The sequence below is a fragment of the Panthera pardus genome, unplaced genomic scaffold (assembly GCF_024362965.1).
Source record: "Panthera pardus isolate Hobbes unplaced genomic scaffold, ASM2436296v1 HiC_scaffold_13, whole genome shotgun sequence".
Lineage (NCBI taxonomy): Eukaryota > Metazoa > Chordata > Mammalia > Carnivora > Felidae > Panthera > Panthera pardus.
This window is the reverse complement of record NW_026526688.1, coordinates 148,999,711-149,026,855: the sequence shown is the minus strand read 5'-3', so window position 1 is coordinate 149,026,855 and position 27,145 is coordinate 148,999,711. Positions and strand designations below refer to the sequence as shown.

The 27,145-nt window shown below is 35.0% G+C and overlaps 1 protein-coding gene and 1 long non-coding RNA gene across 3 annotated transcripts in view; one reads left to right on the top strand and one right to left on the bottom strand.

Annotated features, from left to right (window-relative positions):
- Positions 1-26,418, top strand: part of LOC109278196 (UDP-glucuronosyltransferase 2A2-like) — a 48,658-nt gene extending 22,240 nt beyond the window's left edge. For both annotated transcript variants that reach the window (XM_019468321.2, XM_019468299.2), the window contains exons 2-6: positions 6,271-6,419; positions 11,402-11,533; positions 20,141-20,228; positions 22,019-22,238; positions 24,154-26,418. In XM_019468321.2, the coding sequence (XP_019323866.1) occupies positions 6,297-6,419; positions 11,402-11,533; positions 20,141-20,228; positions 22,019-22,238; positions 24,154-24,433 (843 nt within the window). In that variant the 5' untranslated portion in view covers positions 6,271-6,296 and the 3' untranslated portion in view covers positions 24,434-26,418. The remainder of the gene's footprint in view (positions 1-6,270; positions 6,420-11,401; positions 11,534-20,140; positions 20,229-22,018; positions 22,239-24,153) is intronic.
- Positions 26,337-26,821, bottom strand: LOC128776595 (uncharacterized). The gene is made up of 2 exons (XR_008421757.1): positions 26,701-26,821; positions 26,337-26,466 (listed from the first exon to the last, which is right to left on the bottom strand). It is a non-coding gene; the product is annotated as an uncharacterized LOC128776595 (long non-coding RNA).
- Between the last annotated feature and the right edge of the window lie 324 nt (positions 26,822-27,145).

Here is a 27,145-nt window from a genome sequence, read left to right as displayed (position 1 = left end):
TCTTGATTGTGACTCAGGTCATGATCTTGTGATCATGAGATCAAGCCCGAGGCCTGCTTGGGATTCTCTCTCTCTCTCCTCGCTCTTTGCTTCTCCCCCCACTCATGCACTCACACCTGTGTGCTTTCTCTCTCAAAATAAACACTTAAAAAATAAAATGTAAATGTTTACCTGACAATATAAAATCTTAAAAAACGTATTTTTAAAATTTTTTTGTATGTGTTTTATTTATTTTTGATAGAGTGCAAGTAGCAGAAGGACAGAGAGAGAGGGTTAGAATCTAAAGACAGGCTCCAGGCTCTGAGCTAGTTGTCAGCACAGAGCTTGATGCAGGGATTGAACCCACAAACTGTGAGATCATGATCTGAGACCAAGTCAGACATTTAACTGATTGAGCCACTCAGGTGTCCCTTAAAAAAATATTTTTAAGTGAGGACCCAAGCTTTTTAAGTAAAAAACAAAAAAAAAAAAACCAAAAAAAATTTTTTTTGGTTTTGGATGATTGATTTTTTACAAATTATCACAGGAAGAATATTCTCCATGTATACACATAAATCCTGGTTGCTGCTACTAATGTTTTTGGAATATCTAGAAAACTGTGTGCTGAATTTGACATAATTCTGGACTATTCCTCTCTTGTTTAGTTTTGCTTTTATACAGTCTGGTTTTTTGGGTTTTTTTTTTTGTTTTTGTTTTTTTTTCCTGATCGACTTGCTTTTTCTCAGGCTTTCTGTTTGCATCCAATTTAGGTTTTATTGCTGGTTGCAGGGTTTAGCATGTGATGAGCACAAAACTAGAAAATAAATAAATATATATTGGTTTCATATGCAGTTCTCTCCCAATGGCAAAATGTGATTTTTTTTCCCCTAAAAGACCATGTTTCCAGATTTTTAAATCTCACTGTTTTGTTTTTTTTTGTTCTATTCAAAATTGCATTAGAGGTCAAATTGTGAGCTTTGACCCTGAGCACACTGTTTTCTCTCTTACTTCAGCAATTCCTTTTACCTCTTTATATTCTACATTCCCATACTATAGATTAGTTCAATGGGAAGTTTCATTATAATTCTTTTTCCAGGGGCGCCTAGGTGGCTCAGTTGGTTAAGGTGTCCCAACTTCAGCTCAGGTCATGATACCACAGCCTGTGGGTTCAAGCCCCTCATTGGGCTTTGTGCTGACAGCTCAGAGGCTGGAGCCTGCTTTGGGTTCTGTCTCTGTCTCTCTCTGCCCCTCCCCCCTCCCTCTCTAATAAATAAACATTAAAAATAATAATAATAATTCTTTTTTCCAAAAGGTGAGGAAGTTTTTGCTGTTATGGCTTGTCTTGTTTTACATTACAAAGAGCTATATAAATAGGGGCGCCTGAGTGGCTCAGTCAGTTGAGGGAGCACCGACTTTGGCTCAGGTCACGATCTCGCAGTTTGTGGGTTTGAGCCCCATGTTGGGCTCTGTCCTGACAGCTAGGAGCCTGGAGCCTGCTTCGGATTCTGTGTGCAGCCTGCTTCGGATTCTGTGTCTCCCTCTGCCTCTGCCCCTTCCCAACTTGTGCGCTCATTCTCTCTCTCAAAAATAAACATAAAAAAAAAAAAAAGCTATAAGAATAGGAAGTATCTTCATTATTATTTTATGCTTGCCTAGTCTTCCAGTTTACAAGTCTGCATATTTTGGACATCTTACATCCTTGTCTTTCTCTTTAAAGTATATTTTAAAAGCAAAATCTCTCTTCTCAACAACTTGGTCCCTGGCATTACTACTGGCATCTTAACAATAACAAAATAATCACTTACCCTCCCTATGAAGTTTTTCTATGTAACCCTAAAGATTTAGAATATTAATACCTTAAGTGTAAATTTTAACATGGCCAAATAACTTATCAACTATTAACGTTGAATCACACTTCCTTGTGATGCGAGACATTTTCACATTATACATATTAGTTTCACTTTGCTTTTAGGTTTCTCTCTATTCATTCTTCTCAATGCCAGAACAAAATAATGTCAGGAAAAAAACTCCCACATAAGATTCTTCAGTTATATCTCTGGAGCTTAAGAGTATAAATTCCTACTATGTTTGTTTATTATAAAATGTTTGTAGATAGCCTTCTGCATCTTTCCTCTCAAATGAACTTTATGGAAAGTTTATGAAGCATTCTATGTGTTTACTGAGTTAAGTTTACACTGAATTCAGAGATCAATCAGGGGAAAACTGACCTCTTGAACATCTAAAGTTTTTCAAAACAAATTTTTATTCAGATCTTTTTTATAACAATCAGTAATATTTTACCATTCTTTGCTAAAACTCTCACTTATTTCTAGCATTATTTTTATAGTCTAGTTACCATTAATATCTCTTTTTTATAGTTATAAAGATAAAGGAGATCCGTTGGTGCTTTTGTATTTCACTCTTGAATTCAGCAACCTAAATATAATCCCTTAGCAACTCTACTAGTATTTAAGTTAGATTTAGATTGGACTGACAATTCATAAAAAGCCAGTAAGTGGGGCGCCTGGGTGGCTCAGTTGGTTAAGCGGTCGACTTTGGCTCGGGTCATGATCTCATGGTCCGTGAGTTCGAGCCCTGCGTCTGGCTCTGTGCTGACAGCTCAGAGCCTGGAGCCTGTTTCGGATTCTGTGTCTCCCTCTATCTCTCTGACCCTCCCCCATTCATGCTCTGTCTCTCTCTGTCTCAAAAATAAATAAACGTTAAAAAAAATTTAAAAAAAAGTCAGTAAGTAATGACAGTCATTTTTTTTCTTTCAGAAGTTGATCTCACTTTTTGGTTTGTTTTGGAGGGTTGCTTTTTGTTTTTGTGTGATTTTGTGAGTGTGTGTGTGTGTGTGTGTATGTGTGTGTGCTGCGTATTCCATTGACTGACTGCTCCAATAAGATCATGAGTAATAGGTGATAACCAAAACTCTTTTCTTGTTATGAATTTTTGCACTTTTACTGAGATAACAGTTGAGGTATAACATTTTATAAGATACTCATCGCAATGATTTGAGAGATGTATTACTGTGAAATGATTACCATGATAAGTTTGCACCCATTACCTCACATACTTATAATTGTTTTCCTTATGGTGAGAACTTTTAAGATCTACTCTCTTAGAAACTTGCAAATAAACAAAATAGTATTCTTAGCTATAATGATTATGTTGTACACTATATTCCCCAGTATTTATTATCTTATAACTGGAAATGGACATCTTTTGACAACCTTCGTCCCATTCGTCCACTCTACACTCAGCCTCTGGCAACCACGAATCGGATCTCTCTTATCATGAGTTTGATTTTTCTAGACTCTGCATATAATCGATATCAAACAGCATTTGCCTTTGCTGATGAAGTATGCTGCCCAAGATATGCCAGTGATTAGTTCAGGACAGTATAAGATCTAATACACAGCACTGTGACTTTTTCTGGGCCTTCTGTGGATGGAAGCAGGTGCTTATTTCTTCTAGATTTGGCCCTAAAAACATGTGGACAGAAACTGCTATGCCCATCACTTACCCATGGTCAGGGGCCAAACAGCAAAAGGCAAAACTGAGCAAAGGTAACAGCATCTCATCTTGGAGACATTTTCTGAGTCATGAATAAAGCGGTGAGTGATCTGTTGCTGGATCTAAGTTGTCTGTTTATTTCTGGTTCCAGAAACTTAACATGAAGTTTTGGAACCTCTTTTATAGTGAACCATCATTGATGGAACATGACTTTGTCTCTGATTCTTAGCTCTTGGCACCCTAGAATATTCTTTTTGGGAATATATCAGTAATTTGAGAAAGAAGAATGTGAAGGCTTGATAGGTAGACGGAAAACATTTCTTTGGCTCAGAAGTTTAAAAATTTTATTACTTTAGTAGAATAAAGTTTTTTATTTAGGGTTATTCAGAATTTAGGATCTTCATTATGTAACGTATTCCAAGTATTTTTTGAATTATTTTTGAAAAAAATACAACCCATAATTCTTATACAATCATTAAATGAATCATAAATATATATATGTATGCATATATATACATACACACACACATATATATACATATGTATATATGTATATATATATTTTCAATCATTGAGGAGGAAACCAGTTAAGAATGCAAGTGTGGTTCAAATATATTTTGAGGAGCTACTTGTAAACAACTGGGGGGAAAAAGTAATGTTAGGGTAATACTACTAAAGTTAGGCACAAAACTGCTTAATGTCATATAGAGCAATAAAATCATAATTTGGGGGATGATATTTTCTACCAGACAGAAATACGCAAGCTAACATTTAACCCAAGTATATGTGGACTCAAAAGTAAATAGGGAATCAGTAATAAAAAAGTAAAATATAGGCACATTCTTCTAAAGAATTAAATAATTCTTCCATCATTTATTGTTTAACAGTGTCTCAGTATGACATCAAAAAGGCATGCTGTGGTTTCTTTTGACTTCCAAATTTGAGACAATGGTTTCTAAAAATCTCTTTATCCAAATCAATTATTTTTACTTCCCTTGTACTATATTGACTTCATTTCAATAAATAGCATTAAGTGTCCTAAATATCCTAATGTCCTAATATCTCAGGAATGGAGATTCAACAGCAAAAAGATATTATCTTGTTATGAAGAAGTGAATCAACCATTATGACCCAGCAGTTCTACTCTTAGCTGTGTATCCACAATAAATAAAAACATATGCCCACACAAACATACACATGAATGCTCATAGCAGCATTATTCATAGTAGCCCAAAATGAAAACAACCTAAATGATCATCAACTGATAAATGGATAAAGAAAATGAAGCATATCCATATAAAGAAATCTTATTAAGCGATAAAAAGTAATGAAGAACTGATACAGACTACAACATGGATGAACCTTGAAAACATTATGCTAAGTGAAAAATGGGAGCACAAAAGACCATTTGTAATTGATTTATATGAAATGAGTGAGATTATTCTGGAACAGACCAATACAGACAAAGTAGAGTAGTGGTTGTCAGAGGCTGCGAAGAAGGGGAAACAGAATGACTGCCAATGGATACAGGGTTTTTTAGAGGGGGTAATGAAAATATTCTAAAATTAAATAATGGTGATGGCTGCATAACTTTATGAATATACTAAAAACTACTGAACTGTGTATTTTAGAAGGAAGTATTGTATGGCATATAAATTACAAAACTGTTATAAAAAAGGTGGGGCGAGTGAAGCATTACACAAAGAGAAGCTACATCCGTGGCTGACACCAGGAAGTCACTAAAATGGAGTATGTACTGAGTATGAAGTTGGATTTTCAATACCATTGCCATTACCAGAATCAAACCCATAAATTACTGAGATTTGTTTGTGATTGCTTATACAGATAGATTGTCCTGGTCAATTCAAAATCCCTCATATTTTCTGATCAAAATTTTAACATGTTTAGAATTATCAAGGAGAATATTTAAAAGGCCTTATGGTGGAAAACTATATAGTTACAATTTCCTCGTATCAGCAATACTGAGTATATATTTCAAAAGGACACAAAACCTCTGGGTAAGTTTCCTTATACCATAGTAATTGACTAGAATTCAGAAATAAAGCTCTGGCTCCTAAATAAGGAAAATCATTTAATTCAGCCACTAATTTGAGTTTTTATTCTGTTAATGTTCAATTGGTTGCCACATCAGTTGAAAGGTACTCCTTTGTTGCTGTCAGTCAACTAAATATGTCAGAATAGCTAATATTTTGCCACCAAAGAGGACAAACTCTTGTGAAACAGGAACTTTAATTTTGCATAGCAAAGGAGATAAGACTTTTCAAAAATGTATTAAAAGATTCTATTCCTGGCTGGATGTGATTAGGTGTTTACAGCACACTCGAAAACACGAGAAGACAGATGAATTTCAAAGGTCAGTTTTTAAAGAAATCACAAGGCTTTTGGAGCAACAAGAATGAGATAAATTGTAATTCCAGAAGAGTCAGAGACCCTACTACAATGAGCCAAGGATCACTGCTTGTTTCTTATCCTTTGCTGAGAGTATTTGCCAATTCTGAGCATGAAGTAGGGCTCAGGCTTAGCTGAAGAGACAGACTCCATTGGCAGGAGAAAGCAGCAGGCTTTTGGTCTTGTCCTTGCTTGGTTATTCAAAATCTCACTATTATGTGCCTTCAGGAAAAGGTGAATTGATTTTGTATGGTTTGCATGGGCCCAATATTGGTTCTTTAAAGATTTTTCTTAGAAAATTAGATGGTCAAACATTCCCTATTTAATATACCAGTTTGTTTTCCATTATCCTTCATTTTTATTCAGGAAAACCTGCCACATTATGTGAGATTATGGGGAAAGCTGAAATGTGGTTGATTCGAACTTACTGGGATATTGAATTTCCTTACCCTTATTTACCTAACATTGAATTTGTTGGAGGACTGCACTGCAAGCCTGCAAAGCCCCTACCGAAGGTAAATAAGTGTGCTTATTTTTGATTGTTTAACTTTTTATCTCCTGGAATTATTTCTAGTTTATTATTTATAATGTTTAATCCCTAAGCTGAAAACATAGACACAGCAATTAATGGGCATTATTTTCTTAGACTATTATACTACCATAGGTATCTTATAACATTATCATGACAACCACTAGTGATGTTGTTCATCAGCTATGTCACATATTTGCTAAGGATGAGATTCCTAGCCCCTGAGTATAGTGGAACCATGGAGTACTCTGCACAATGAGACTGAGGTAAAGTGGTATGTATCCCTTCTAGGCCCACTATTTAATTGTCAGATCTGGTTACTACAGAGTTCTCTTTTCCTTTGTTATGTCAAAGGGCTATAGATAGTAGCTACAGGTAGTGTTCTAGATAATATATCAACCTGAGTTCCTGATTAAAGAATGGATAAACCAGCTGCAGCTCAATAGATAAGGATTCAACATAAGAAAAAAATAAATTGTTGTCTTAGGCCACTGAGATTTTGTAGCTGCATGTTATTTAGCATAACCTAGTCTTAGAAATGGATAATAGTGGGGAAATTATAATACTTTGAGAATATTTCAAATAGAGATATAATGGCCCATCCAAAAAACCTGGCAAAAGTTCAACAATGATGAACTGTTTGGTTTTAACAAAGAAGAGAAATTAGACTGAGAAGGTTATCAGGAGATAGTTTATTAAAAAAAAAAACAAAAAAACAACAAATGGGCAATACTAAGTATTCTTCAAACTTAAGATCAATGAAAGATCAGTGTATAATTTTTAAACAGCAAAACATTTCATAAACATTGACTTACCTTTTCATAAACATTGACTATTGAATTGTTTGGAATGAAGCAAGATTTAACACAGGGAAATGAGCTGAGATACAGTTGCAATAATTCCTGCAAGAGATTATAGAGATCCAAACTATAATATGATAGTAATTTTTGAGTAGAAGTAGAGAGATTTAAGAAGTACTTACAAAAAAAATCATTATGATTTGGTGATTGGCTGGAGGTGGGGATTAAGGGAGAGAGTTCGAGAATGAATCCTTGGCTTGTTGTTTCTTTGTATATGTCTTTGTTGGTTTCTTACAGCCAATTTAGCAGAGAATAGTGGCATTTACTAAAGTGAAGAATTAAAGGGGAGCAGCTGTGAGGGAAAATAATGTGTTCATATTTGGGCATGCTAAATTTGAGGTACCAATGCGATGTTAAGTAAGCAGCTGTTGAATACAGTGTCTTAATCTCAGGGGATAGGCAGTATTTGTGTTTTTCTTCTTTTAATTTTAATACACTGTTTTTAGAGCCATTTACATTCACAGCAAAATTTAGCAGCAAATATAGAGAATTCCTGCCTGTTTCCTACACACAGCTTCTTCCACCATAAATATCCCACACTAGTGGGGCACAGTTGTTACAATCAATACCAACCAATTTCCATAACTTAAAGTTAACTCTTTATGTTATATATATTATAGGTTTTGATACATGTATAATGTCATGTATCGGCCCTTATAGTATCATACGGAACAGTTTCACTGCCCTAAAAATCTCCTATTCTCCACTTATTCATCTATCCCTATCCCTAAATCCCTGGGATCACCACTTTTTTACTGCCTCCATGGTTTTGCCTTTTAAATAAGCAATGGTCTTAAATTAGGGATGTCAAGGGATAAAAAAAAAACATGATTTCATATTGGGTGCTTATCGTGAACATTAAGTTACCCAGAGTAAAAACAGAAGTTGGGGTGGAGCATAAGACTATGAACTAGATGCCTCTGTGAATGGGGGCTGTTCCTAAAAGATTGACAATTGGCATTAGGAATCATGGGTTATTGATATTGATATGTTTTTATGATTAAAAACATAAAGATGAAGATACTTTTTTAAGGCATAGTAAAGGAAACCGTTGGAAATACAGTCAGAAGAGAGGAGAACACGGATCAAGTGTCTATCTGGACCCTGACTAATACAAGTATGGTAGAATGAATAGAGTATACTTAAAGGATTATAGGGCAAAATCCAATTTTCAGTAAGACCAGAAAGTATATGGAATACTCATCGAAGAGACTGAGAATATTTGGGAATTTTTAAACCATGTAACAGGAAGTTTTACTTTATTTTATTATATAAATTAATATTTTGACAACTTAAATAATATTGGAAATCCATTCTATATTATTCTAAACTATTGCTTTTGCTCAGAAAGTAATCACTTAGGGGCCTCTGGGTGGCTCAGCCTATTAAGCTCCAACTATTGATTTTATCTCAGGTCATGATCTCACAGTTTATGAGATCAAGGTCCATTTTGGGCTCTGTGCTGACCTTATGGAATCTGCTTGGGATTTTCTTTCTTCCTTTCTCTCCGTCCCTCCCCTACTTGCTCTCTCAAAATAAACAAACATTAAAAAATAAGTAATCACTTAAATATTCTGAGCCTTCTTTATGTTATTTCATAGTTTTTGATAAAATATCCATGCACTGTATAGATTCAATTCTAAAGACAAAGAAAAAACTGTCAGGATGGTGTAAGATTTACTTATAGGCTTATTTGCTATATCTTAATAATTCAGTACTATTCAGAACCCTCCTATTGCCTTATTACTGATACCATAATATACCATATGTGTTTACATAATCTATGTTTGTGTGTATTTACATAATTATTTATTTCACCAATAATATATGTTTCTCCAATGCAATCTTATTTCCCATATCTCTTCCCACCAGAGCATAGTAGGACCCCAGGGACACTCCAAAAGTGTACAAACACTAACTCAAAAACAGCACACAAATGTGGTTATTATTTGTGGAAAGAATCAAGTTTTATCAGATTTTGTCATCATGTTTCTTTCTGTTAGAGCCTCAAACCTCATGATTACTTCACTTTTCATCCTCATTATGGGTTACTTTGTACATTCACATTGACTTTTGTATTTGTAGGTAACATACATTTAGTGTCCTTAATCTGCTTTTTATAATTAGGGATATTACTGAAAATCCTGCAATATTCTAATACCAAAACTAAACACCTGAATTATTCAGGGAATGAAATTTTGCGAAAATGCTTGCATATTAAAGAATTAACAAATAGGTGGATTATGAGTAAAACAAATTGCTCTCCATCATGTGGGTGATCCAGTCAGTTAAAGGCTTGAACAGGCTTATTTAGATTTTAAATTATTATTATGATATCATATAAATATATGTAGGAGATAAATATTCACTTCCCTTTTTTGTCTCAATAATTTATATATTATTACACCACTCCTAATAATCTACTCAGTGTGATTTTTTTTCTCACTGATTGTCTCACTAACTTCTGACATCACTCTTATCCCATGGCAGGCTTTCATATACTCAGTTCTTTTTCTGGTCTTACCACTTTTGTTCTATTGTTCACATCATCTACTAGGAGATCAGAGCAATCATTTTACATATTTCATGTTATATATTACATATTATTATCTGAGGTACTTCCAAGTATTTCCTTTTATTTTCCAAAATTCGTTAATTATTTATGAAAGATATTCTTCTACATACATTATAAAATACTTGCCGATTTCTCAAGAAGATTTTGCTGTAATTGAAAATTAAAGAGACTGTTGGGTTTACATATTAAGTCAATCCATCTATCATCACAGTGTGATGACAGTGATCATCACAAAGTTCAAGCCTTTATGTGTCAGCTTGCCTGGGCCAAATACTTAAATATTTTGTCAAATATTATTCTGGGTGTTTCTGCAAGGTAATTTTTGGATAAAATTAACATTTAAATAGGTGGATTTTGAGTAAAGCAAATTGCTCTCCATTATGTTGGTGAACCTCTGCAGGCTTGAATAAAACAAAAGTCTGACCATTCTGAAGCAAAAGAGAATTCTGATAGCAGACAGCCTTCAGACCTGAAAGACACTATTGGCTTTTCTCTGAGTCTCCAGACTGATAGCCTATCCTGCAGATTTTGGACCTGTCGGCCTCCATAATCATGTGATCCAATTCTTTAAAATGAATCTCTTTCCTGCCTTCCCCTTTCAGTCATCATACATTTTTTTTTCTTGTCTTACTTGATTGGCTTAGTTTATTTAGTACTTAAAAATGGGATAAAAAGATTGCTTTTGACTTCAACAGGATTAAATATGCCATTTTTATCTTTAATGCAAAGCCATATATTTCCATAATATTATTGTCACTTATAGGTATTATATTATAGGTATTTCTGTGTTACTTATCTGATAAGTTGTATGGCTACCTGATTTCTAAATGTGGTACTGGAAGCTTATATAAAGCACAAATGTAACCAAAAGAAAATTTAAATTTAGAAACAGAAAAAAAGTAAGTATCCATTAGCATATCATTATTCTGGCTGTGAATGAACATAAAAGTTCATGATAATCTTCTTAGCATCCAAGGCTAAATATAAAGTGAAGTACCAGAAGAATTTAACTTAAAGCAGTAATCAAATGCCACATTTGGGGCATTATGGAGAGGATGTTAGAGGCAGTAGAGAGCACGAAGTATGGTCACTGGCTGTACAGTCAACAAGCTTCACTGAGAAATTTGGTTCTGCCGGCTACTGCTGTGTAGCGTTGCACAAATTACTTAACCTCTCTGAAACAGCTCTCCCGTGTGGAAATGTATACGTATCTCTTAAGTTCACCATATATCTAAGTTAAATAATGCATCCAAAGACCTCAGCACATGGCAGGAGATAACACATAGTCAATAATTTGTAAACACAGGCACACACAAACATACCTCAAAAGTGTTTAGAACACATTGGAAGGGAACCTCCAAACTAAATTATTTTTATTTGCCTGATAACCAGTGATCATATTTCATACTCCAAAATGGTTAACATGGAAAGACAGAACTGTTCAATAATTCAAACACAGTGCTAAAGTTATATGGCTTTCTTGTTCTTGTAAGCTCTAAATTTTCATTATTACAAAGACTGTTTTCTTTACAGGAGTTAGAAGAGTTTGTCCAAAGCTCTGGAAAGGATGGAGTTGTGGTATTTACTCTGGGTTCAATGATCAAAAACCTCACAGAAGAAAAGTCTAATCTAATTGCATCAGCCCTTGCCCAGATTCCACAGAAGGTCGGATAATCTTATCTTTTTTTGAGGGGCAGCCATTTTAAAATCCATGAAGTTCTCCTTAAAAATCTACTTAACGAATGTTAAGAAAAGCTATTAGTATTGTTAATATCAATTTAACTGAACTCTGAGGAAAAAGTATTAAATGCTAGAGAGGGCCACTAAAAACATTTGATTATTATCTTGCTTTAAACTTGGCATTACTATCAGGAACACATATTGTAGTATTTTTATTTTTACTAATAGGATAAAATAAATCATTCACTAATCTGAAGCAATCTGTTGGCTCTATGTCTAGGATTTAAGGCTTCTATGTAATCTAATCTTATTTTGTTGTTCTTGTTTATTTTTAAGTCTGAGGCACACATGCCAGTTATAACGAATATGATCGTAAAGGAAAAGATATTTTAAAAATATGAACTTAATTCATAATTGGGACATAATTGGGACTATATATAATTGGGACTTTTAATTGATGGTTTTGAACCAGGTCCTGGTTTAGCCTGGAACTGACAGCTTCGCTTCCTAGAATACTCCTAAATAAGGATTCTCTTAAACAGTTAAAAATTTTAGTAATACAATAAAAAATTTGTGCAGTTCACTCTATGATGTTCCTAGCAAAATCTGATTTTTAAGTTAATAACATTCTAGGTTATAACTTAATAATGTTCTTAAACTACCAGGGATATTTTTTTGTTTTCTAGCTTTAGTCAAAATAGACAATTACATGTATTTTTAAGTTCCAAACAATCATGACAGTGCTTAAATTCATAACTAAATTCCTTTGGAAAATTGTTTGTGGAAGCAGTACCCATTTAAATATTTAATTTTTAAAAATCTTCATAAAAGTATTAAATTTTTAATTGTATTGAAGTATGTTTAGAGGTGACATCAAGGTAAAGTAGGAAGCACCAAGGAAGCACCTAAACAGCAATTATACTAGCAAAAACTCTGAAGTAACTGTATTAGAACTCTGCAGTCTATCTGAGCACTTGCAATTTGCGGTGAAATATTGGCTGATCAATTGTAATTAATTTTGGTCAATTGTAGTTAATTTTGGCATTGCAGGAGCTTCAGATCCTGTATCACCCAGCCTCATGGCAGCTAACCTGCCTGTATTACTGTGTGATTTGATGGAGCCAAGATGGACAAAAAGGATCTTATCCTCTAAATATTATGATTCTGCATTCTGATTGCTAACTATTGCCTTCCATCCACTGATATGTAGAAACAAAAGTTGGTCATAATTATTTCAACACCCATTAGTTGAAGCAGCACTGTTGTTTGTTTGTTTGTTTTTCTTTTTCCCTCTTTTCTCTGCCTGTGAGCCAGACATTAAGGAATGAGGCCATTCAAAACAACCTGACCTACAATGGAATTTAGAAAGCAATATCTATGTCAAGGGAAAGATACAGGTTCAAAAAAAATGCTTTAGATATAGAAGATCTAAAGCATTCACCTCAGTCTGATTCCTAGCAAAGAGACACTTTTCAATAATGAAAATAAACAAATAAGCCTCAAACCCTAAGGAAAGAGAGAATCCTATTTCCAGGGGCACTGGGTGGTTCAGTTGGTTGAGCGTCCCACTCTTGATTTCAGGTCAGGTCGTGTTCCAAGGTCATGGAATCAAGCCCTGCATTGTGCTCCATGCTGAACATGGAGGCTGTTTAAGATTCATTCTCTCTCTCTCTCTCTCTTCCTCTCCCTCTCTCCCCCTCTGCCCAATACCCTGCCTGTATGCTCTCTCTCTAAAATTAAAAAAAAATTGCCTAAAAAAATCTGATTTCCAGAGTTATTATATTGATTACAAAAATCGTTTGTCCAGTTCTCAACAACAAAAAAAGTGACAAGGCATACAAAGGTATGTAAAACTATGGCCTATCAAAAGGACCAAAATATATTGAGAGAAATCGTTCCTTTTTTTAAAGTTTATTTACTTATTTTGAGAGAGAGAGAGAGAGAGAGAGAGGGAGAATCCTAAGCAGTCTCCACACCAGCAGTGTGGAGCCCAACACAGAGCTCAAACCTATGAACCATGAGATCATGACCTGAGCCCAATCAGATGTTTAACCAACTGAGCCACTCAGGCACCCTGAGAGAAACCATTCCTGAAGAAGCCTAGCTGTTGGAAGTACTAGATAAAGAAAACAATTGCCCTAAAGATGCTCAAATAGTTAAAGGAAGACCCTGATAAAGAGAAGAAAATGATGTAGGAACAAAATAAGAATATCAGTAAAGAGAAGGATATCATAAGAATGACCAAAAAGAAATTCTGCAGCTAAAAATTACAATAACTGAAATAAAAAATTCACTTCAGGGATTCAAAATCGGATATGAGCCAGCAGAAGAATCAATAAACTTGAAGAAAGAATAATTGAAATTATCAAGACAGAAGGACAAAAAGAAAAACAAAGAAAAGTGAACAAAGCCTAAAGGACTTATGGGATAGTATAAAGTGGAAGAACAAACACACTCTGAGAGTCCCTGAGAGTAATGGGCAAAAATAATTTGAGGAAATAATGGCTTAAAAGGTCCCAAATTCAATGAAAGACACAAATCTAAAAATCCAGAAGCTTAATGAATTTAAAGTAGAATAAACTCAAAGGGATCCACACTAAGATACATAATCAAGTTGTTGAAAGACAAAGACAATGAGAGAATCTTGGGAAGCAACTCAACACACAAAAGGTGACTAGACGATTTCTCAACAGAAACCTTGAGGCCAAAAGGTAATGGGTTGATATATTCAAAGTGCTGAAAGAAAAAATTGCCAACTGAGAATTTCATTTCAGGCACGTTTCTTTCATATATGAGGTCAGAAATTAAAACATTAACAAATAAACAAAAGCAAGGGAGATCATTACCACTAGACCTCCCCTGCAAGAATGAAAGGTCTTTATGGTGGAAATGAAAGGCTACTAGACAGTAACACAAAATCATGAAAAAATAAAGATGTGCAGCAAAGGTAAAAACTAAGGCAATTACAAAAGCTAGTATTATTGTAGTTTTAATTGTATTCGACTTTTTACTTTTTTTCTTATTTATTTTCTTAAATTTAATTCATTTTTTAAATTTACATCCAAGTTAGTCAGCATATAGTGCAACAATGATTTCAGGAGTAGATTCCTCAAAGTCCCTTACCCATTTAGCCCAAAACCCCTCCCACAATCCCTCCAGTAATCCTTTGTTTGATCTCCATATTTAAGAATCTCTTATGTTTTGTCCCCCTCCCTGTTTTTATATTATTTTTGCTTCCCTTCCCTTATGTTCATCTGTTTTGTCTCTTAAAGTCCTCATATGAGTGAAGTCATATGATTTTTGTCTTTCTCTGACCAACTAAATTCGCTTAGCACAGTACCCTCTAGTTCCACCCACATAGTTGCAGATGGCAATATTTCATTCTTTTTGATTGCCAAATAATACTCCATTGTGTATATATATATATATATATACCACCTCTTCTTTATCCATTCATCCATTGATGGACATTTGGGCTCTTTGCATACTTTGGCTATTGTTGATAGTGCTGCTGTGAACATTGGGGTGCATATGTCCCTTTGAAACAGCACACCTGTATCCCTTGGATAAATGCCTAGTAGTGCAATTGCTGAGTCATAAGATAGTTCTATTTTTAGTTTTTTGAGGAACCTCCACACTTTTTTCCAGAGTGGCTGCACCAGTTTGCATTCCTACCAACAATGCAAAAGAGATCCTGTTTCTCCGCATCCTTGCCAACATCTGTTGTTGCCTGAGTTATTAATGTTAGCCATTCTGACTGGTGTGAGGTGGTATCTCATTGTGGTTTTGATTTGTATTTCCCTGATGATGAGTGATGTGGAGCATTTGTTCATGTGTCTGTTGGCCATCTGGATGTCTTCTTTGGAGAAGTGTCTATTCATGTCTTTGGCCCATTTCTTCACTGGATTATTTGTTTTTTGGGTGTTGAGTTTGATCAGTTCTTTATAGATTTTGGATACTAACCCTTCATCTGATATGTCGTTTGCAAATATCTTCTCTGATTCTGGTCGGTTGCCTTTTAGTTTTGATGATTGTTTCCTTCCCTGTGCATAAGATTTTTATTTTGATGAGGTACCAATAGTTCATTTTTGCTTTTGTTTCCCTTGCCTCGGGAGATGATGTGTTGAGTAAGAAGTTGCGGCCAAGGTCAAAGAGGTTTTTGCCTGCTTTCTTCTTGAGGATTTTGATGGCTTCCTGTCACATTTAGGTCTTTCATCCATTTTGAGTTTATATTTCTGTATGGTGTAAGAAAGCAGTCCAAGTTCATTTTTTTGCATGTCACTGTCCAGTTTTCCCAGCACCATTTGCTGAAGAGACTCTCTTTATTCCATTGGATATTCTTTCCTGCTTTGTCAAAGATTAGTTGGCCATACGTTTGTGGGTCCAGTTCTGGGTTCTGTATTCTGTTCCATTGATCTGAGTGTCTGTTTTTGTGCCATTGTATTCCTCTTTTTAAAATCTTCTCAAAAATTTTATTGTATTCTACTTTTTAAAACCTTCTCAAAGATTTTTTAAAAATGCATAAATAGCCATTATTAATCTAATCTATTTTTATAAACAATGTATAAATGTGTATCTTGTGTCATCAGGAACAGAGAGTGGGGGATGTAGCTATGAAGGAGCAGAGTTAACGTATGCTATTGTACTTTACAACTTATAAGCCAAAAAATAAATCACAAGAGTAATTACAAATACTTTGAAAATGAATGAAGACAATACACCAAAATATATGAGATGCAATGAAAGCAGTGCTCAGAGGAAAGTTTATAGCTATAAATGTCTACATTGAAAAAGAGGCAAGATCTAAAGTCAACACCTAATTTTACACCTTAAAGAACCACCTAAAAAGAACACCTAAAAAGAAAGCTAACTAAACCCAAAGTTACCAGAAGGAATGAAATAACATTAGAGCAGAAATAAGACAATAGAAAAATAATAAAGAAAATCAATGAAACCAAAAGTTGGTTCTTTGAAAATATCAACAAATTTCTGAAACTTCTAGCCAGGCTGGCAAAGAGGAATTAAAAAAAGAAAAAGAAGATGCAAATAATTAATATCAGAAATGAACCTGGGCAGATTACTGACTTTACAGAGATAAAAAGGATTATAAGAGCTTATTAGGAACAATTGTATATCAACTAATTAGACAACCTAAAAGAAATGGATAAATTCCTTGAAAAACACAATTTACTTTAAAAAAGAAACAAATATTTCAACAAACCTATACCAACTCAAAACATTCAGTTGGTAATCAAAAACCTCTCAATGACAAAAGGTCCTGGACATATAGCTTTACTGGTAAATACTACCAAACAGTTAAGAAATAATTAAATAAACTAATGCTTTTCAAATTCTTCAAAAAAATTGAAGAGGAGGGATCACTTCCTAAATGATTCTGAGGCCAAATCTGCCCTTATACAAAAGCCAGATAAAGACAGTAAAAGAAAATAAAATTACAGACCAAGATCCCTTGTAAATATAGATGTAAAAATACTCAATAAAATATTTGCAAATAAAATCCACTAGAAAAAAATTAATTATTTAAAAAAATGATATCCACTATAATATTGAAAGGTGTTTCACCATAAATGGGATTTATCCCAGGAATGCCAGAGTAGTTCAGCCGAAGTTAATTAATCAGTGCAATACATCCATTAATACTTATGAAGGAAAAAAAAAAACACCACATGATTATTTTAACTTACCCAAAAATGGAATTTGATAAAATCCAACATTCTTTCATGATAAAAAAAATCTCAGAAATCTAGGAATAGAGGGTAAATTCCTCAATATGTGATAACGAGTAAACTCGGAAAACCCATAGCTAACATCACACTTAATGGCAGAAACTAAAAGTTTTCTCCCTAAAATCAAGAACAATACAAGGATGCCTAATCTCATTGCTGCTATTTAGCATTGTACCAGAAGTTATGGTCTGGGCATATTACACTAGAAAAAGAAATGAAAAAGCATCCAAATTGGAACAAAAGAGTAAAATAATGTTTATTTGCAGATGACATCATCCTATACATAGAAAATCCCCAAGAATCCACAAAGAGCTAATAGAGCTAATAATCAAACTCAACAAAATTGTGGAATCAATACACAAAAATCAGCTGTGTTTATACACACATATTTGAACAATCTGAGCATAAAATTAAGAAAACAATTCCATTCCCAAGAGCAACCAAACAAATCAAATACTTAGGAATAAATCTAACCAAGGAGGTGAAATATTTGTATGTTGAAAACAACAAAACATCATTTCTTCAAGAAACCAGAGAATATCTAAACAAGTAAAGTCATACCATGTGCATGGATAGAAAAACTTAACATGGTTAAGTTGTCAACATGATCTAAAGCAATGTACAGATTTAATGCAATGCCTATCAAAATTCTAACAGACTTTTTTGTACAAATGAAAATCCAATCCTCAACTTCATATGGAACTGCAAGAGCCATAAATTGACAAAACAATCTATGAAAAAGGATAAAGTTAGAGGACTCCCATTTTTCAACTCTGAAATTTGAAATTTACTATAAAACCACAGTAAATTAAACAATGTGGAACTGGCAGAAGAGACATATAAACCAGTGGCATGAAAGACAGAATAAAAGTTAACCCTCACATATATGATCAGTTGATTTTCAACAAAGGTACAAGACCAGTAGAGAAAGGAGAGTCTCTGAAAAAGTGCTGGTAAAATCCTGATATCTACATGCCAAAGAATGAAGTTAAAACCCTATCTTACACCGTATACAAAAACTAACTCAAAATGGATCAGAAACCTAAACTTTAGAAGAAAAACTATGAAACTTATAGAAGACAATATTGGAGGAAAACTTCATCACATTGGATTTGGCTTTGATTTCACAGATATGACACCAGAGGCATAGGCAACAAAAGAAAAAAATGGACTTCATCAAATTAAGAACTTTTGTGCATCAAAAGATACTACCAAGAAAGTAACACAGCATACAGATTTGGAGAAAAGCTTTGTAAATCATGTATCTGATAAGGGATTAATGTCCACAATACATAAAGGACACGTAAAACTCAACAACAAAAACCCAATTCAAAAATGGGAAAGGACTTGAATAGATATTTCTCCAAAGAATATATACAATGGCCAATAAGTACATGAAAAGGTGCTCAACATCATTAATCATTAAGGAAATTGCAATCAAAAGCACAAAAGATGTAACACTTCAAATCCATTAGTATAGCTATTATTTAAAAATTGGGAAATAACAAGTGTTAGTGAGAATGTGGAGAAATTGGAACCCTTGCACATTGTTGGTAGGAGTGCAAAATGATGTAGTAGCTATGAAAAACAGTTTTGTTTTTCAAAGAATTAAACATAAAACTCTCATATGACCCAGTGTTTACAATCCTACCTACATATCCAAAAAAACCCCAAACAAATGAAATCAGGGACTCAACAAGATATTTGTACACCAATGGTCATAGCAGCATTATTCACAACCACCAAATAAATGGATAAACAAAATGTGGTATATACACACAATGGAATATTATTCAGCCTTAAAAAGGAAGGAAATTCTGATATGATATAACATGAATGAACCTTGAGGACATAATGCTAAGTGAAATAAGGCAGTCAGAAAAAGACAAATACGGTATGATTACACTTAGATGAGGTACATAGAGCAGTCAAATTCATAGAGACAGAAAGTAGAATAAAGGTAACCAAAGTCTGCCAAGTCAGAGGAATAGGGAGTTAATTGTTTAATGATACAGAGTTCATGTTGGAGATGATGGACAGACACATTTGAATTAAAAATAGTAGTAATGGTTCTACAATATTGTGAATGTATTTAATGCCACTGGATTGTATACTTATAATACATTAAAATGCTAAATATCATTACATATATTCGACCACAATAAAAAAGACATTGCTTCTTTTTTAAAAAATGTTTTATTTATTTATTTTTGAGAGAGAGAGAGCACAAGCGGAGGAGGGGCAGAGAGAGAGAGGGAAGCACAGGATCTGAAGAAGGTCCCAGGCTCCAAGCTGTCAGCACAGAGCCCAACGTGGGGCTCAGTCTCACGAACCATGAGATCATGACCTGAGCTGAAGTCAGACGGTTAACCAACTAAGCCACCCAGGCACCCCAACAATACTTGCTTCTATGTCACTGTCAAGTTTATAACAAAAGTTCAAAACACTTACAAATTCCTAAAGGGAATGTAACATCCTTCTCCTTTGCCTCTGGAAACGTTGTTTAAAAAAATTTTAAACGTTGTTTAAAAAAATTACCAAAAATTCCCACAAAGGCCTAATAACACCAATATGTAGTTATTCCATATACAGATTGTCTGGTTTTGTTTCTTCACCTACTGAGAATGGCCCTGATGATGGCAGTCTATTAGGATTATTGCAAGCGTTTGAAAACATGGTTGCCGTTTCAGTGCTTTAAACATTCATTACTTAATCATTTAAGGCCTTATTTTGTTCATTTGTTACAGGGAGGCATTGAACTAGGCTAATTCTGAGTAAGTGTCTCATTTTGAAAGGATGTGCTTCTGAAAATCTTCTAATAGATTAAAGGTATTTATTTTGACAGGTTCTGTGGAGATACACAGGAAAGAAACCAGACACATTAGGACCCAATACCCGGCTATATGAATGGATTCCCCAGAATGATCTTCTTGGTAAGACCAAAGAGAAGCAAAACTAAACAGAGCTGAATGAGGGATCCTCTGAATGATAATTTAGTAACGGATCAATCCAACAAATTTGTGTTAAAAACAAGCAAAAAAATTTTTAATTTCTTCTTCGCATTTCTTCTGGAGCTTGTTAAAGAAAAAAATCTTCATGATACTTGTTAAAAAGTGTGAGGCACACTTTATTCAAGACCATTATGATGAATATAGATACTAGTTCATGGACTTTTGCAGTGAAGCAGAGAGACTGGACTCAACTCTGAATACAATAAGAAAAAGTGGGGATCTTATAGCCAAGGAGCAGAGTGGGGGTCACTGGGTAGAAGAATACTAAGAGGAAACATCAGGGCAAGGGAGGGATTCTGGCTACACCAACCTAAGCAGATTCTTGCCGAAAACAGACCAGGGTCATCAGACACCACCTGGGGAAGGTGAAGGATGAGGAAACCAATCAGATATAAATATGGGTGATCAGATACCAAACTGGGGGAGTCTAGCTAAACTGATTTAGTAGGATTCTTGCTAAAATTGGGCAATGCAGAGAGAAATTCAGAAGCTCCAAAATCAGAGCCTAGTTGAGAAGAGAGTTCAAAGAAATTTGGCTAGAGTTTGGTCAAGGAGCAAATCTTTCCCGAGCTCTAAATTACAATCAAAATAGAATTCTCCCATTTATGACTCCTCAGAGTCAGAGTCGACACACATTTAGATCAGGCTCTCATTAACTCTTGCATAAAATACTGCAGCAGCCTCCTGGTTCTCTATATCCACTTACTCCCACCTCTCTTCTTTCCTCTTCTGTTTGAAAAAAAAAAAAGTGAGAATCCTATTCACCATCTCTAATATTGTAAATGTCTCTATACTACTATAAAATCAAATGTAAAATCCCATTTTATTAAACAGAGTGCTTCATGAACTTTCCCTAATTTATCTTCCTAGACTGTTATGCCAACATTCTCCCACTGAAACCCTGTACCTCCCACCACTCCTTCCCTTATCCATACAAGAATTTCATTTTTTAAATCACTCCATCCTTTTTTTTTATTAATTCCTCACCCCAATTTGTCCAACTGGCAACTACTCTCCATCATTTAAAGTCCACATAGACCTTCTTAGAGGTTTGTGAAATGACTTGCTAGAGTAAGTAATTGCTGCTTAGCCTGGAATAACGAATTGCTGCTTTCTTTAGATCTTATAGGAATTTATATATAGTCTCATGGCACAGAATTGTGTAGAAGATGCTGCCTAAATCATAAGAGACTTTTAAAGACATAGAACGGGTGCCTGGGTGGCTCAGTCAGTTAAGCATCCGACTTTGGCTCAGGTCATGTTCTCACGCTTCGTGAGTTCAAGCCCCATGTAGGGGTCTGTGCTGACAGCTTGGAGCCTGGAGCCTTCTTCGGATCCTGTGTTTCCCTCTCTCTCTGTCCCTCCCCAGCTCATGCTCTCTCTCTTTCTCTCTCTCTCTCTCTCTCTCTCTCTCTCAAAAATAAATAACCATAAAAAAATGGAACAAACTGAGGGTTGCTGGAGGGAGGGAGGGAGGGAGGGGGCTAAATGAGTGATGGGCATTAAGGAGGATGCTTGTGGGATGAGCACTGGGTTTTATATGAAAGTGATGAATCACTGGATTCTACTCCTGAAACCAATACTACATGGCATGTTAACTAACTTGAATTTAAGTATATGTTACCTAATTGAATCAATGGTTTATAGGCGTCACGATTTTCTGTTTCTGAAACTCTCACAACTTTGAATAATGATATGTTTTTTCCTCTTAGGTCATCCCAAGACCAGAGCTTTTATCACTCACTGTGGAACCAATGGGATCTATGAAGCTATTTACCATGGGGTCCCTATGGTGGGAATTCCCATGTTTGGTGATCAGTATGATAATATTGCTCGTATGAAAGCCAAAGGGGCAGCTCTTAAAGTAGACTTACATACAATGACAAGTTCGGATCTACTTAACGCTTTGAAGGCAGTTATTAACAACCCTTCGTAAGTATAGAATATATTCTTTTCTGAGAAGCATCTGGTGTTTTAAAAGGAGTAAATTGTTTCATTCAATTTTTAAACTGACACTTTTTTGAGATGGAGAGAGAGGGTGCAAGTGAGCAGGGGGCAGGGCAGGAAGGAAAGAGGGAGAGAAAGGAGGGGGTGAGAGAGAGACAGAGAGAGAGAGAGAGAGAAGCAGGGCTCACCTGAAACAGGGCTCATGTTCACTGAAAGTGGGGCTGGAGCTCACCGGATGTGGGACTCAAACTCACCGTGAGATCATGACCTAAGCCGAAGTCAGATGCTTAATGACTGAGTCACTCAGGTGCCCTAAGCTGACACTTTTAGGTAATATCAAATTCAATTGTTTTATACTTCTCAAATTTTATGTAGGCCTTTTGATTCACCTACCGTTAATAGGTAATAGATTACAACCTCAAAGAAATATTGTTTATTTAAAGAAAATAAGTTATTGTTGAAGAGACGCAGATCTTTATTTTTTACTAACAATTTTATTGTTTATTTCTTAAAAATTGCAAATATTACCAGTATAAAGAATTAGGCAATGTAACAAGAAATAGAGAAATAAAAATAAAAAATAACTTTCCTGATGCAGATATAACTAGTTAGCAGTAGAGAAATATTACTTCAGATATTTCCTTTTGCTAATCTATAAATAGGGAAGAAAAAGAAATAATTTTATAAAAATTGGATCATGCTACTTTTTGATTAAAAAAATTCTATATTGGGGTGCCTGGGTAGCTCAGTAAGTTAAGCGTCTTGACTTCAGCGCAGGTCATGATCTCACAGTTTGTGAGTTTGAGCCCTGTGTCCGGCTCTGTGCTGACAGCTCAGAGCCTGGAGCCTGCTTCAGATTCTGTGGCTCCCTCTCTCTCTGCCCTTCCCACATTCGCATTCTGTCTGTCTCTCTCAAAAATAAATAAACATTAAAAAAAATTTTTTAAACCCTATATTGGTATATACTAACTTAAAACAAGAGAAAGAAGATACAATACAATTGAGAGATCCAAACAGCAAGATGAAGACCCTAGCCTCTCTGTTGCCTGGCAAAGGTCAACCTTATAGAGCCCTCCAGGAAAGAAAACAGCTCCAGAAAAGAACTAGAGTCCACTTAACAAATTTTAGCAACGCATCAGAACAACAACAACGACAACAACAACAACAACAGACTGAAAATAACATCCCAAGAAGAAAAGGAACACAGATTCATTTTGCTTGCATCATCCCACTCACACTCCAGCTCAAACTCAGGCAGGGGGAGAGGGGGCCCCTTATCACTGGCCTGCCCCTCAATACTGCTTCCTATCACTAGCTCGTTCCTAATACCTTGCTTAGCAAATGAGATCAAAAGTCTGTATTCTCAGCCTACATATTCTATATTTCTTTTTTTTTTTTTTTTTAACTTTCATTTATTTTGAGAGAGTGAGAGAGAGCTCGTGAGTGCACATGAATAGGGGAGGGGCAGAGAGAGGGAGGGAGAGAGAATCCAAGCAGGCTCCACACTGTCAGCAAGGAGCCCCATTCAGGGTTGAACTCACAAACCGTGAGATCATGACCTGAGCCAAAACCAGGAGCCAGAGGCTTAACCCACTGAGCCAACCAGGTGTCCCTCTACATTCCTATTTCTAAACTTTTTAATGGTATTTCCAATTAGCAAGTCTTTTCTCCCTTACTTCCAATTATTACTTAAACTACAAACAATTCTGCTGATAGGGCCAACGTATCTAGAAATCTCTCAAGAGGAAATAAATTGTCATAGGCATTCTGTACTCGATATCATTTATGACAATTTCTTATATAATTATGTAATATCCTTTTACTGATAGAAACATAATTTTAGGTATCTCATGTTCTTAATGAATTTTTTCAAATTGCTATCTATGTATCCAATCTTTAGCTATAAAGAGAATGCTATGAGGTTATCAAGAATTCACCATGATCAGCCTACAAAGCCCTTGGATCGAGCAGTCTTCTGGATTGAATTTGTCATGCGCCACAAAGGAGCCAAACACCTTCGGCCAACCTCCCATGACCTCACCTGGGTCCAGTACCACTCGTTGGATGTGATTGGGTTCCTGCTGGCCTGTGTGGCTACTACTATATTCCTGGTCACAAAATGTTGCCTGTTTTGTTGCTGGAAATTTGGTAAGACAGGGAAGAAGAACAAGAGAGAATAGTTTAATAGTTTAGATAGAAAACAGGGCCCATCTGAATTAACCAGCCAGTGATTTGAACAGATTCCTTTCCTGGTTTTCCCAGTTCTTGTCCATTCCTCAGCTTATGAAGTCAAAGGTCAAAGAATCACCCAAGGAGTTCACCACATGATTTAGAGTTAAGATGTATAATACCTTATTCTTTAAAAAGAGAAGATAAACACATGGAGGTTCCTACTACTAAAATCCTAGTACTTTATTCACTTGTTTTAGCTCAACAAATTAGGATGGTGTTTGAGAACTCAGGAATGCAATAATAAATTCTATTTTCAGTACCAATCATATTAAACGTTTTCTAAATACTTAACATCATTTTGCATCCAGTATGTTATAATGATTGCATATTCTCTAAACTAGACAAAGTAGAAAAAAAGCAGAGGTTCCCTTCTAATAGAAATATTAGGAGATTCAAAGTTTCTACTCTGCTGTGAATCATGTTTTAAAACCATTAATTTCATTTCATATGACACATCGATCTTTGTTCCCCTTGGAGTACAAAACACTATCTTTTGTCTTTGATTTGAAGATTGCCCTTGATTTAAAAATTAATAATAATAGTACCAGATTTGTACCGTAATACTTTGTGACTTTAGAGAACTAGTTGATTTCGATTACTTAGAATTATAGATGGTATGGTGGAACAAAACCAAACAATTATAATTTAATACCTGCCCTTTACTCTTCCCACCAATTTTACTTATAATATCCATGTTTGGAAAGAAGAGACAAAACTATAACTCTTTAACTGCACTGCAGATAATTTGAAGGGGGGGATATGCATTTCTCAGAATTCTGTCTGCTGTGGGGATGATTTCTCCATCTAACAGAAATGCAGTGGGTTTTCCCATTTCATCCTTTCCCTTACCCCAGCACTTCTCCTGGTCCTCTCAAAAACTGTACTGTGACCACTATACCAAGCACAAATACTTAGGCTTCTTGATAACTAGCATTCGCCAGAAATCTGCAGTAAGCATGAGGATATACATTGAATTTCAGTAAAAGTAAGGATTCTCTCTCCCTTTCTTTTCTAAAAAAACTGTCTTCCAGTACATCTGCCAGTTCTTTACCCTTGAGGTTGAAGAATTATTTAATCCAACTGGAATTATGTATTAAACAAACTCAGTAAATGATTTACCACAGTTTGATATTTATAATCCAAGTTTAATAGACCTAAAATTATAGCTGCATCTTAGAACAATATAAATCATTTGGAGGATTATCTGTGTTTTACAGGAATAGTGGCCTAAATAACAGCAAGGCAAACAATTCTTAGGCGTTAAATTAACAATAAAGAAATATAAACGACATATTTTCTCAATTTGATGAATTTGAAAATAATTATGATGCTTTGAAGAATAAAGTTTCAAAATGTAAACCCTAATGCTGCTTGGTTTAAGATCTATCAAAGCAATGTATCATATTGCTGAATTATTTTATCTGGCAATTAGATAATGTGCTTTCCTATAATAGTCTTTAAAATCATAGCTTAAAGATATTCCTTCTCTTTTTTGTTATAAAATGACATAAAGGAGTTACAGTAAAGATTTGCATACCTTGTTAGCAATTACCGAGTTTATTCAAAACAACTACCTTAACAATTAAAGGAATATTTTCTACCTTGTGGAGATGAAAGCTTTTCTTAAAAAGAAATATTTGCCTATTTAAATAATCTATAAAGCATAATATTAAATATATAAACTCTGATAATAATTTTAGGTATACAAAGGCTAAATAAAACCATTGAAGCGTTATATTTTTTCCAGTTTAAGTTTTAATAAGAACACATTTTTCAGGAGTTTAATGACTTCTGGCTTTTCTAGTCAATTAAAACGTAGATCATAATTTAATTGAAAATGCTAATAGGTAGATGTAATTGTTTTGTACATGAGCACATATGTTAACACAAAGAATGTTCTACATGTTGTGAATAAAAATTCATTCATATTGTATGTTTTGATTTTTAAACTTGTTTGGCTTTTTCAATGAGGGATTTGTTTCTGTTATATTCTACATATTTTATTTTTTAATTTTTTTTGACGTTTATTTTTGAGACAGAGAGAGACAGAGCATGAAGGGGGGAGGGGCAGAGAGAGAAGGAGACACAGAATCGGAAGCAGGCTCCAGGCTCTGAGCCATGAGCCCAGAGCCTGACACGGGGCTCGAACTCACGGACCACGAGATCGTGACCTGAGCTGAAGTCGGACGCTTAACCGACTGCGCCACCCAGGCACCCCATATATTCTACATATTTTACCAAAAGTAATGATTCACCTGCAGGCTCAGATCTACCATACTCCCTACATTAAAGGGAATAGTATTTGTGAATTTCTTTTTTGTATTTGTGGTATTTTATTTTTTAAAAAAATTAATGCTTCTTTTTGAGAGAGAGAGAGAGAGCACAAGCAGGGGAGGGGCAGAAAGAGAGGCAGACACAAAATTCAAAGCAGACTCCAGGCTCTGAGCTGTCAGTACAGAGCCTAATGCTGGACTTGAACTCAGGAAGCATAAGATCACGACCTGAGCTGAAGTCAGAGGCTTAACTGACTGAGCCACCCAGGCACCTCTATATTTATGATATTTTAAACTGTTGTAGTTGAGACTAAAATGTGTCTGCTGCCTATGGGACAGAAAAATGTAAGTTCCACAATTTACACTGAATCACTACGTGCCTTCTAA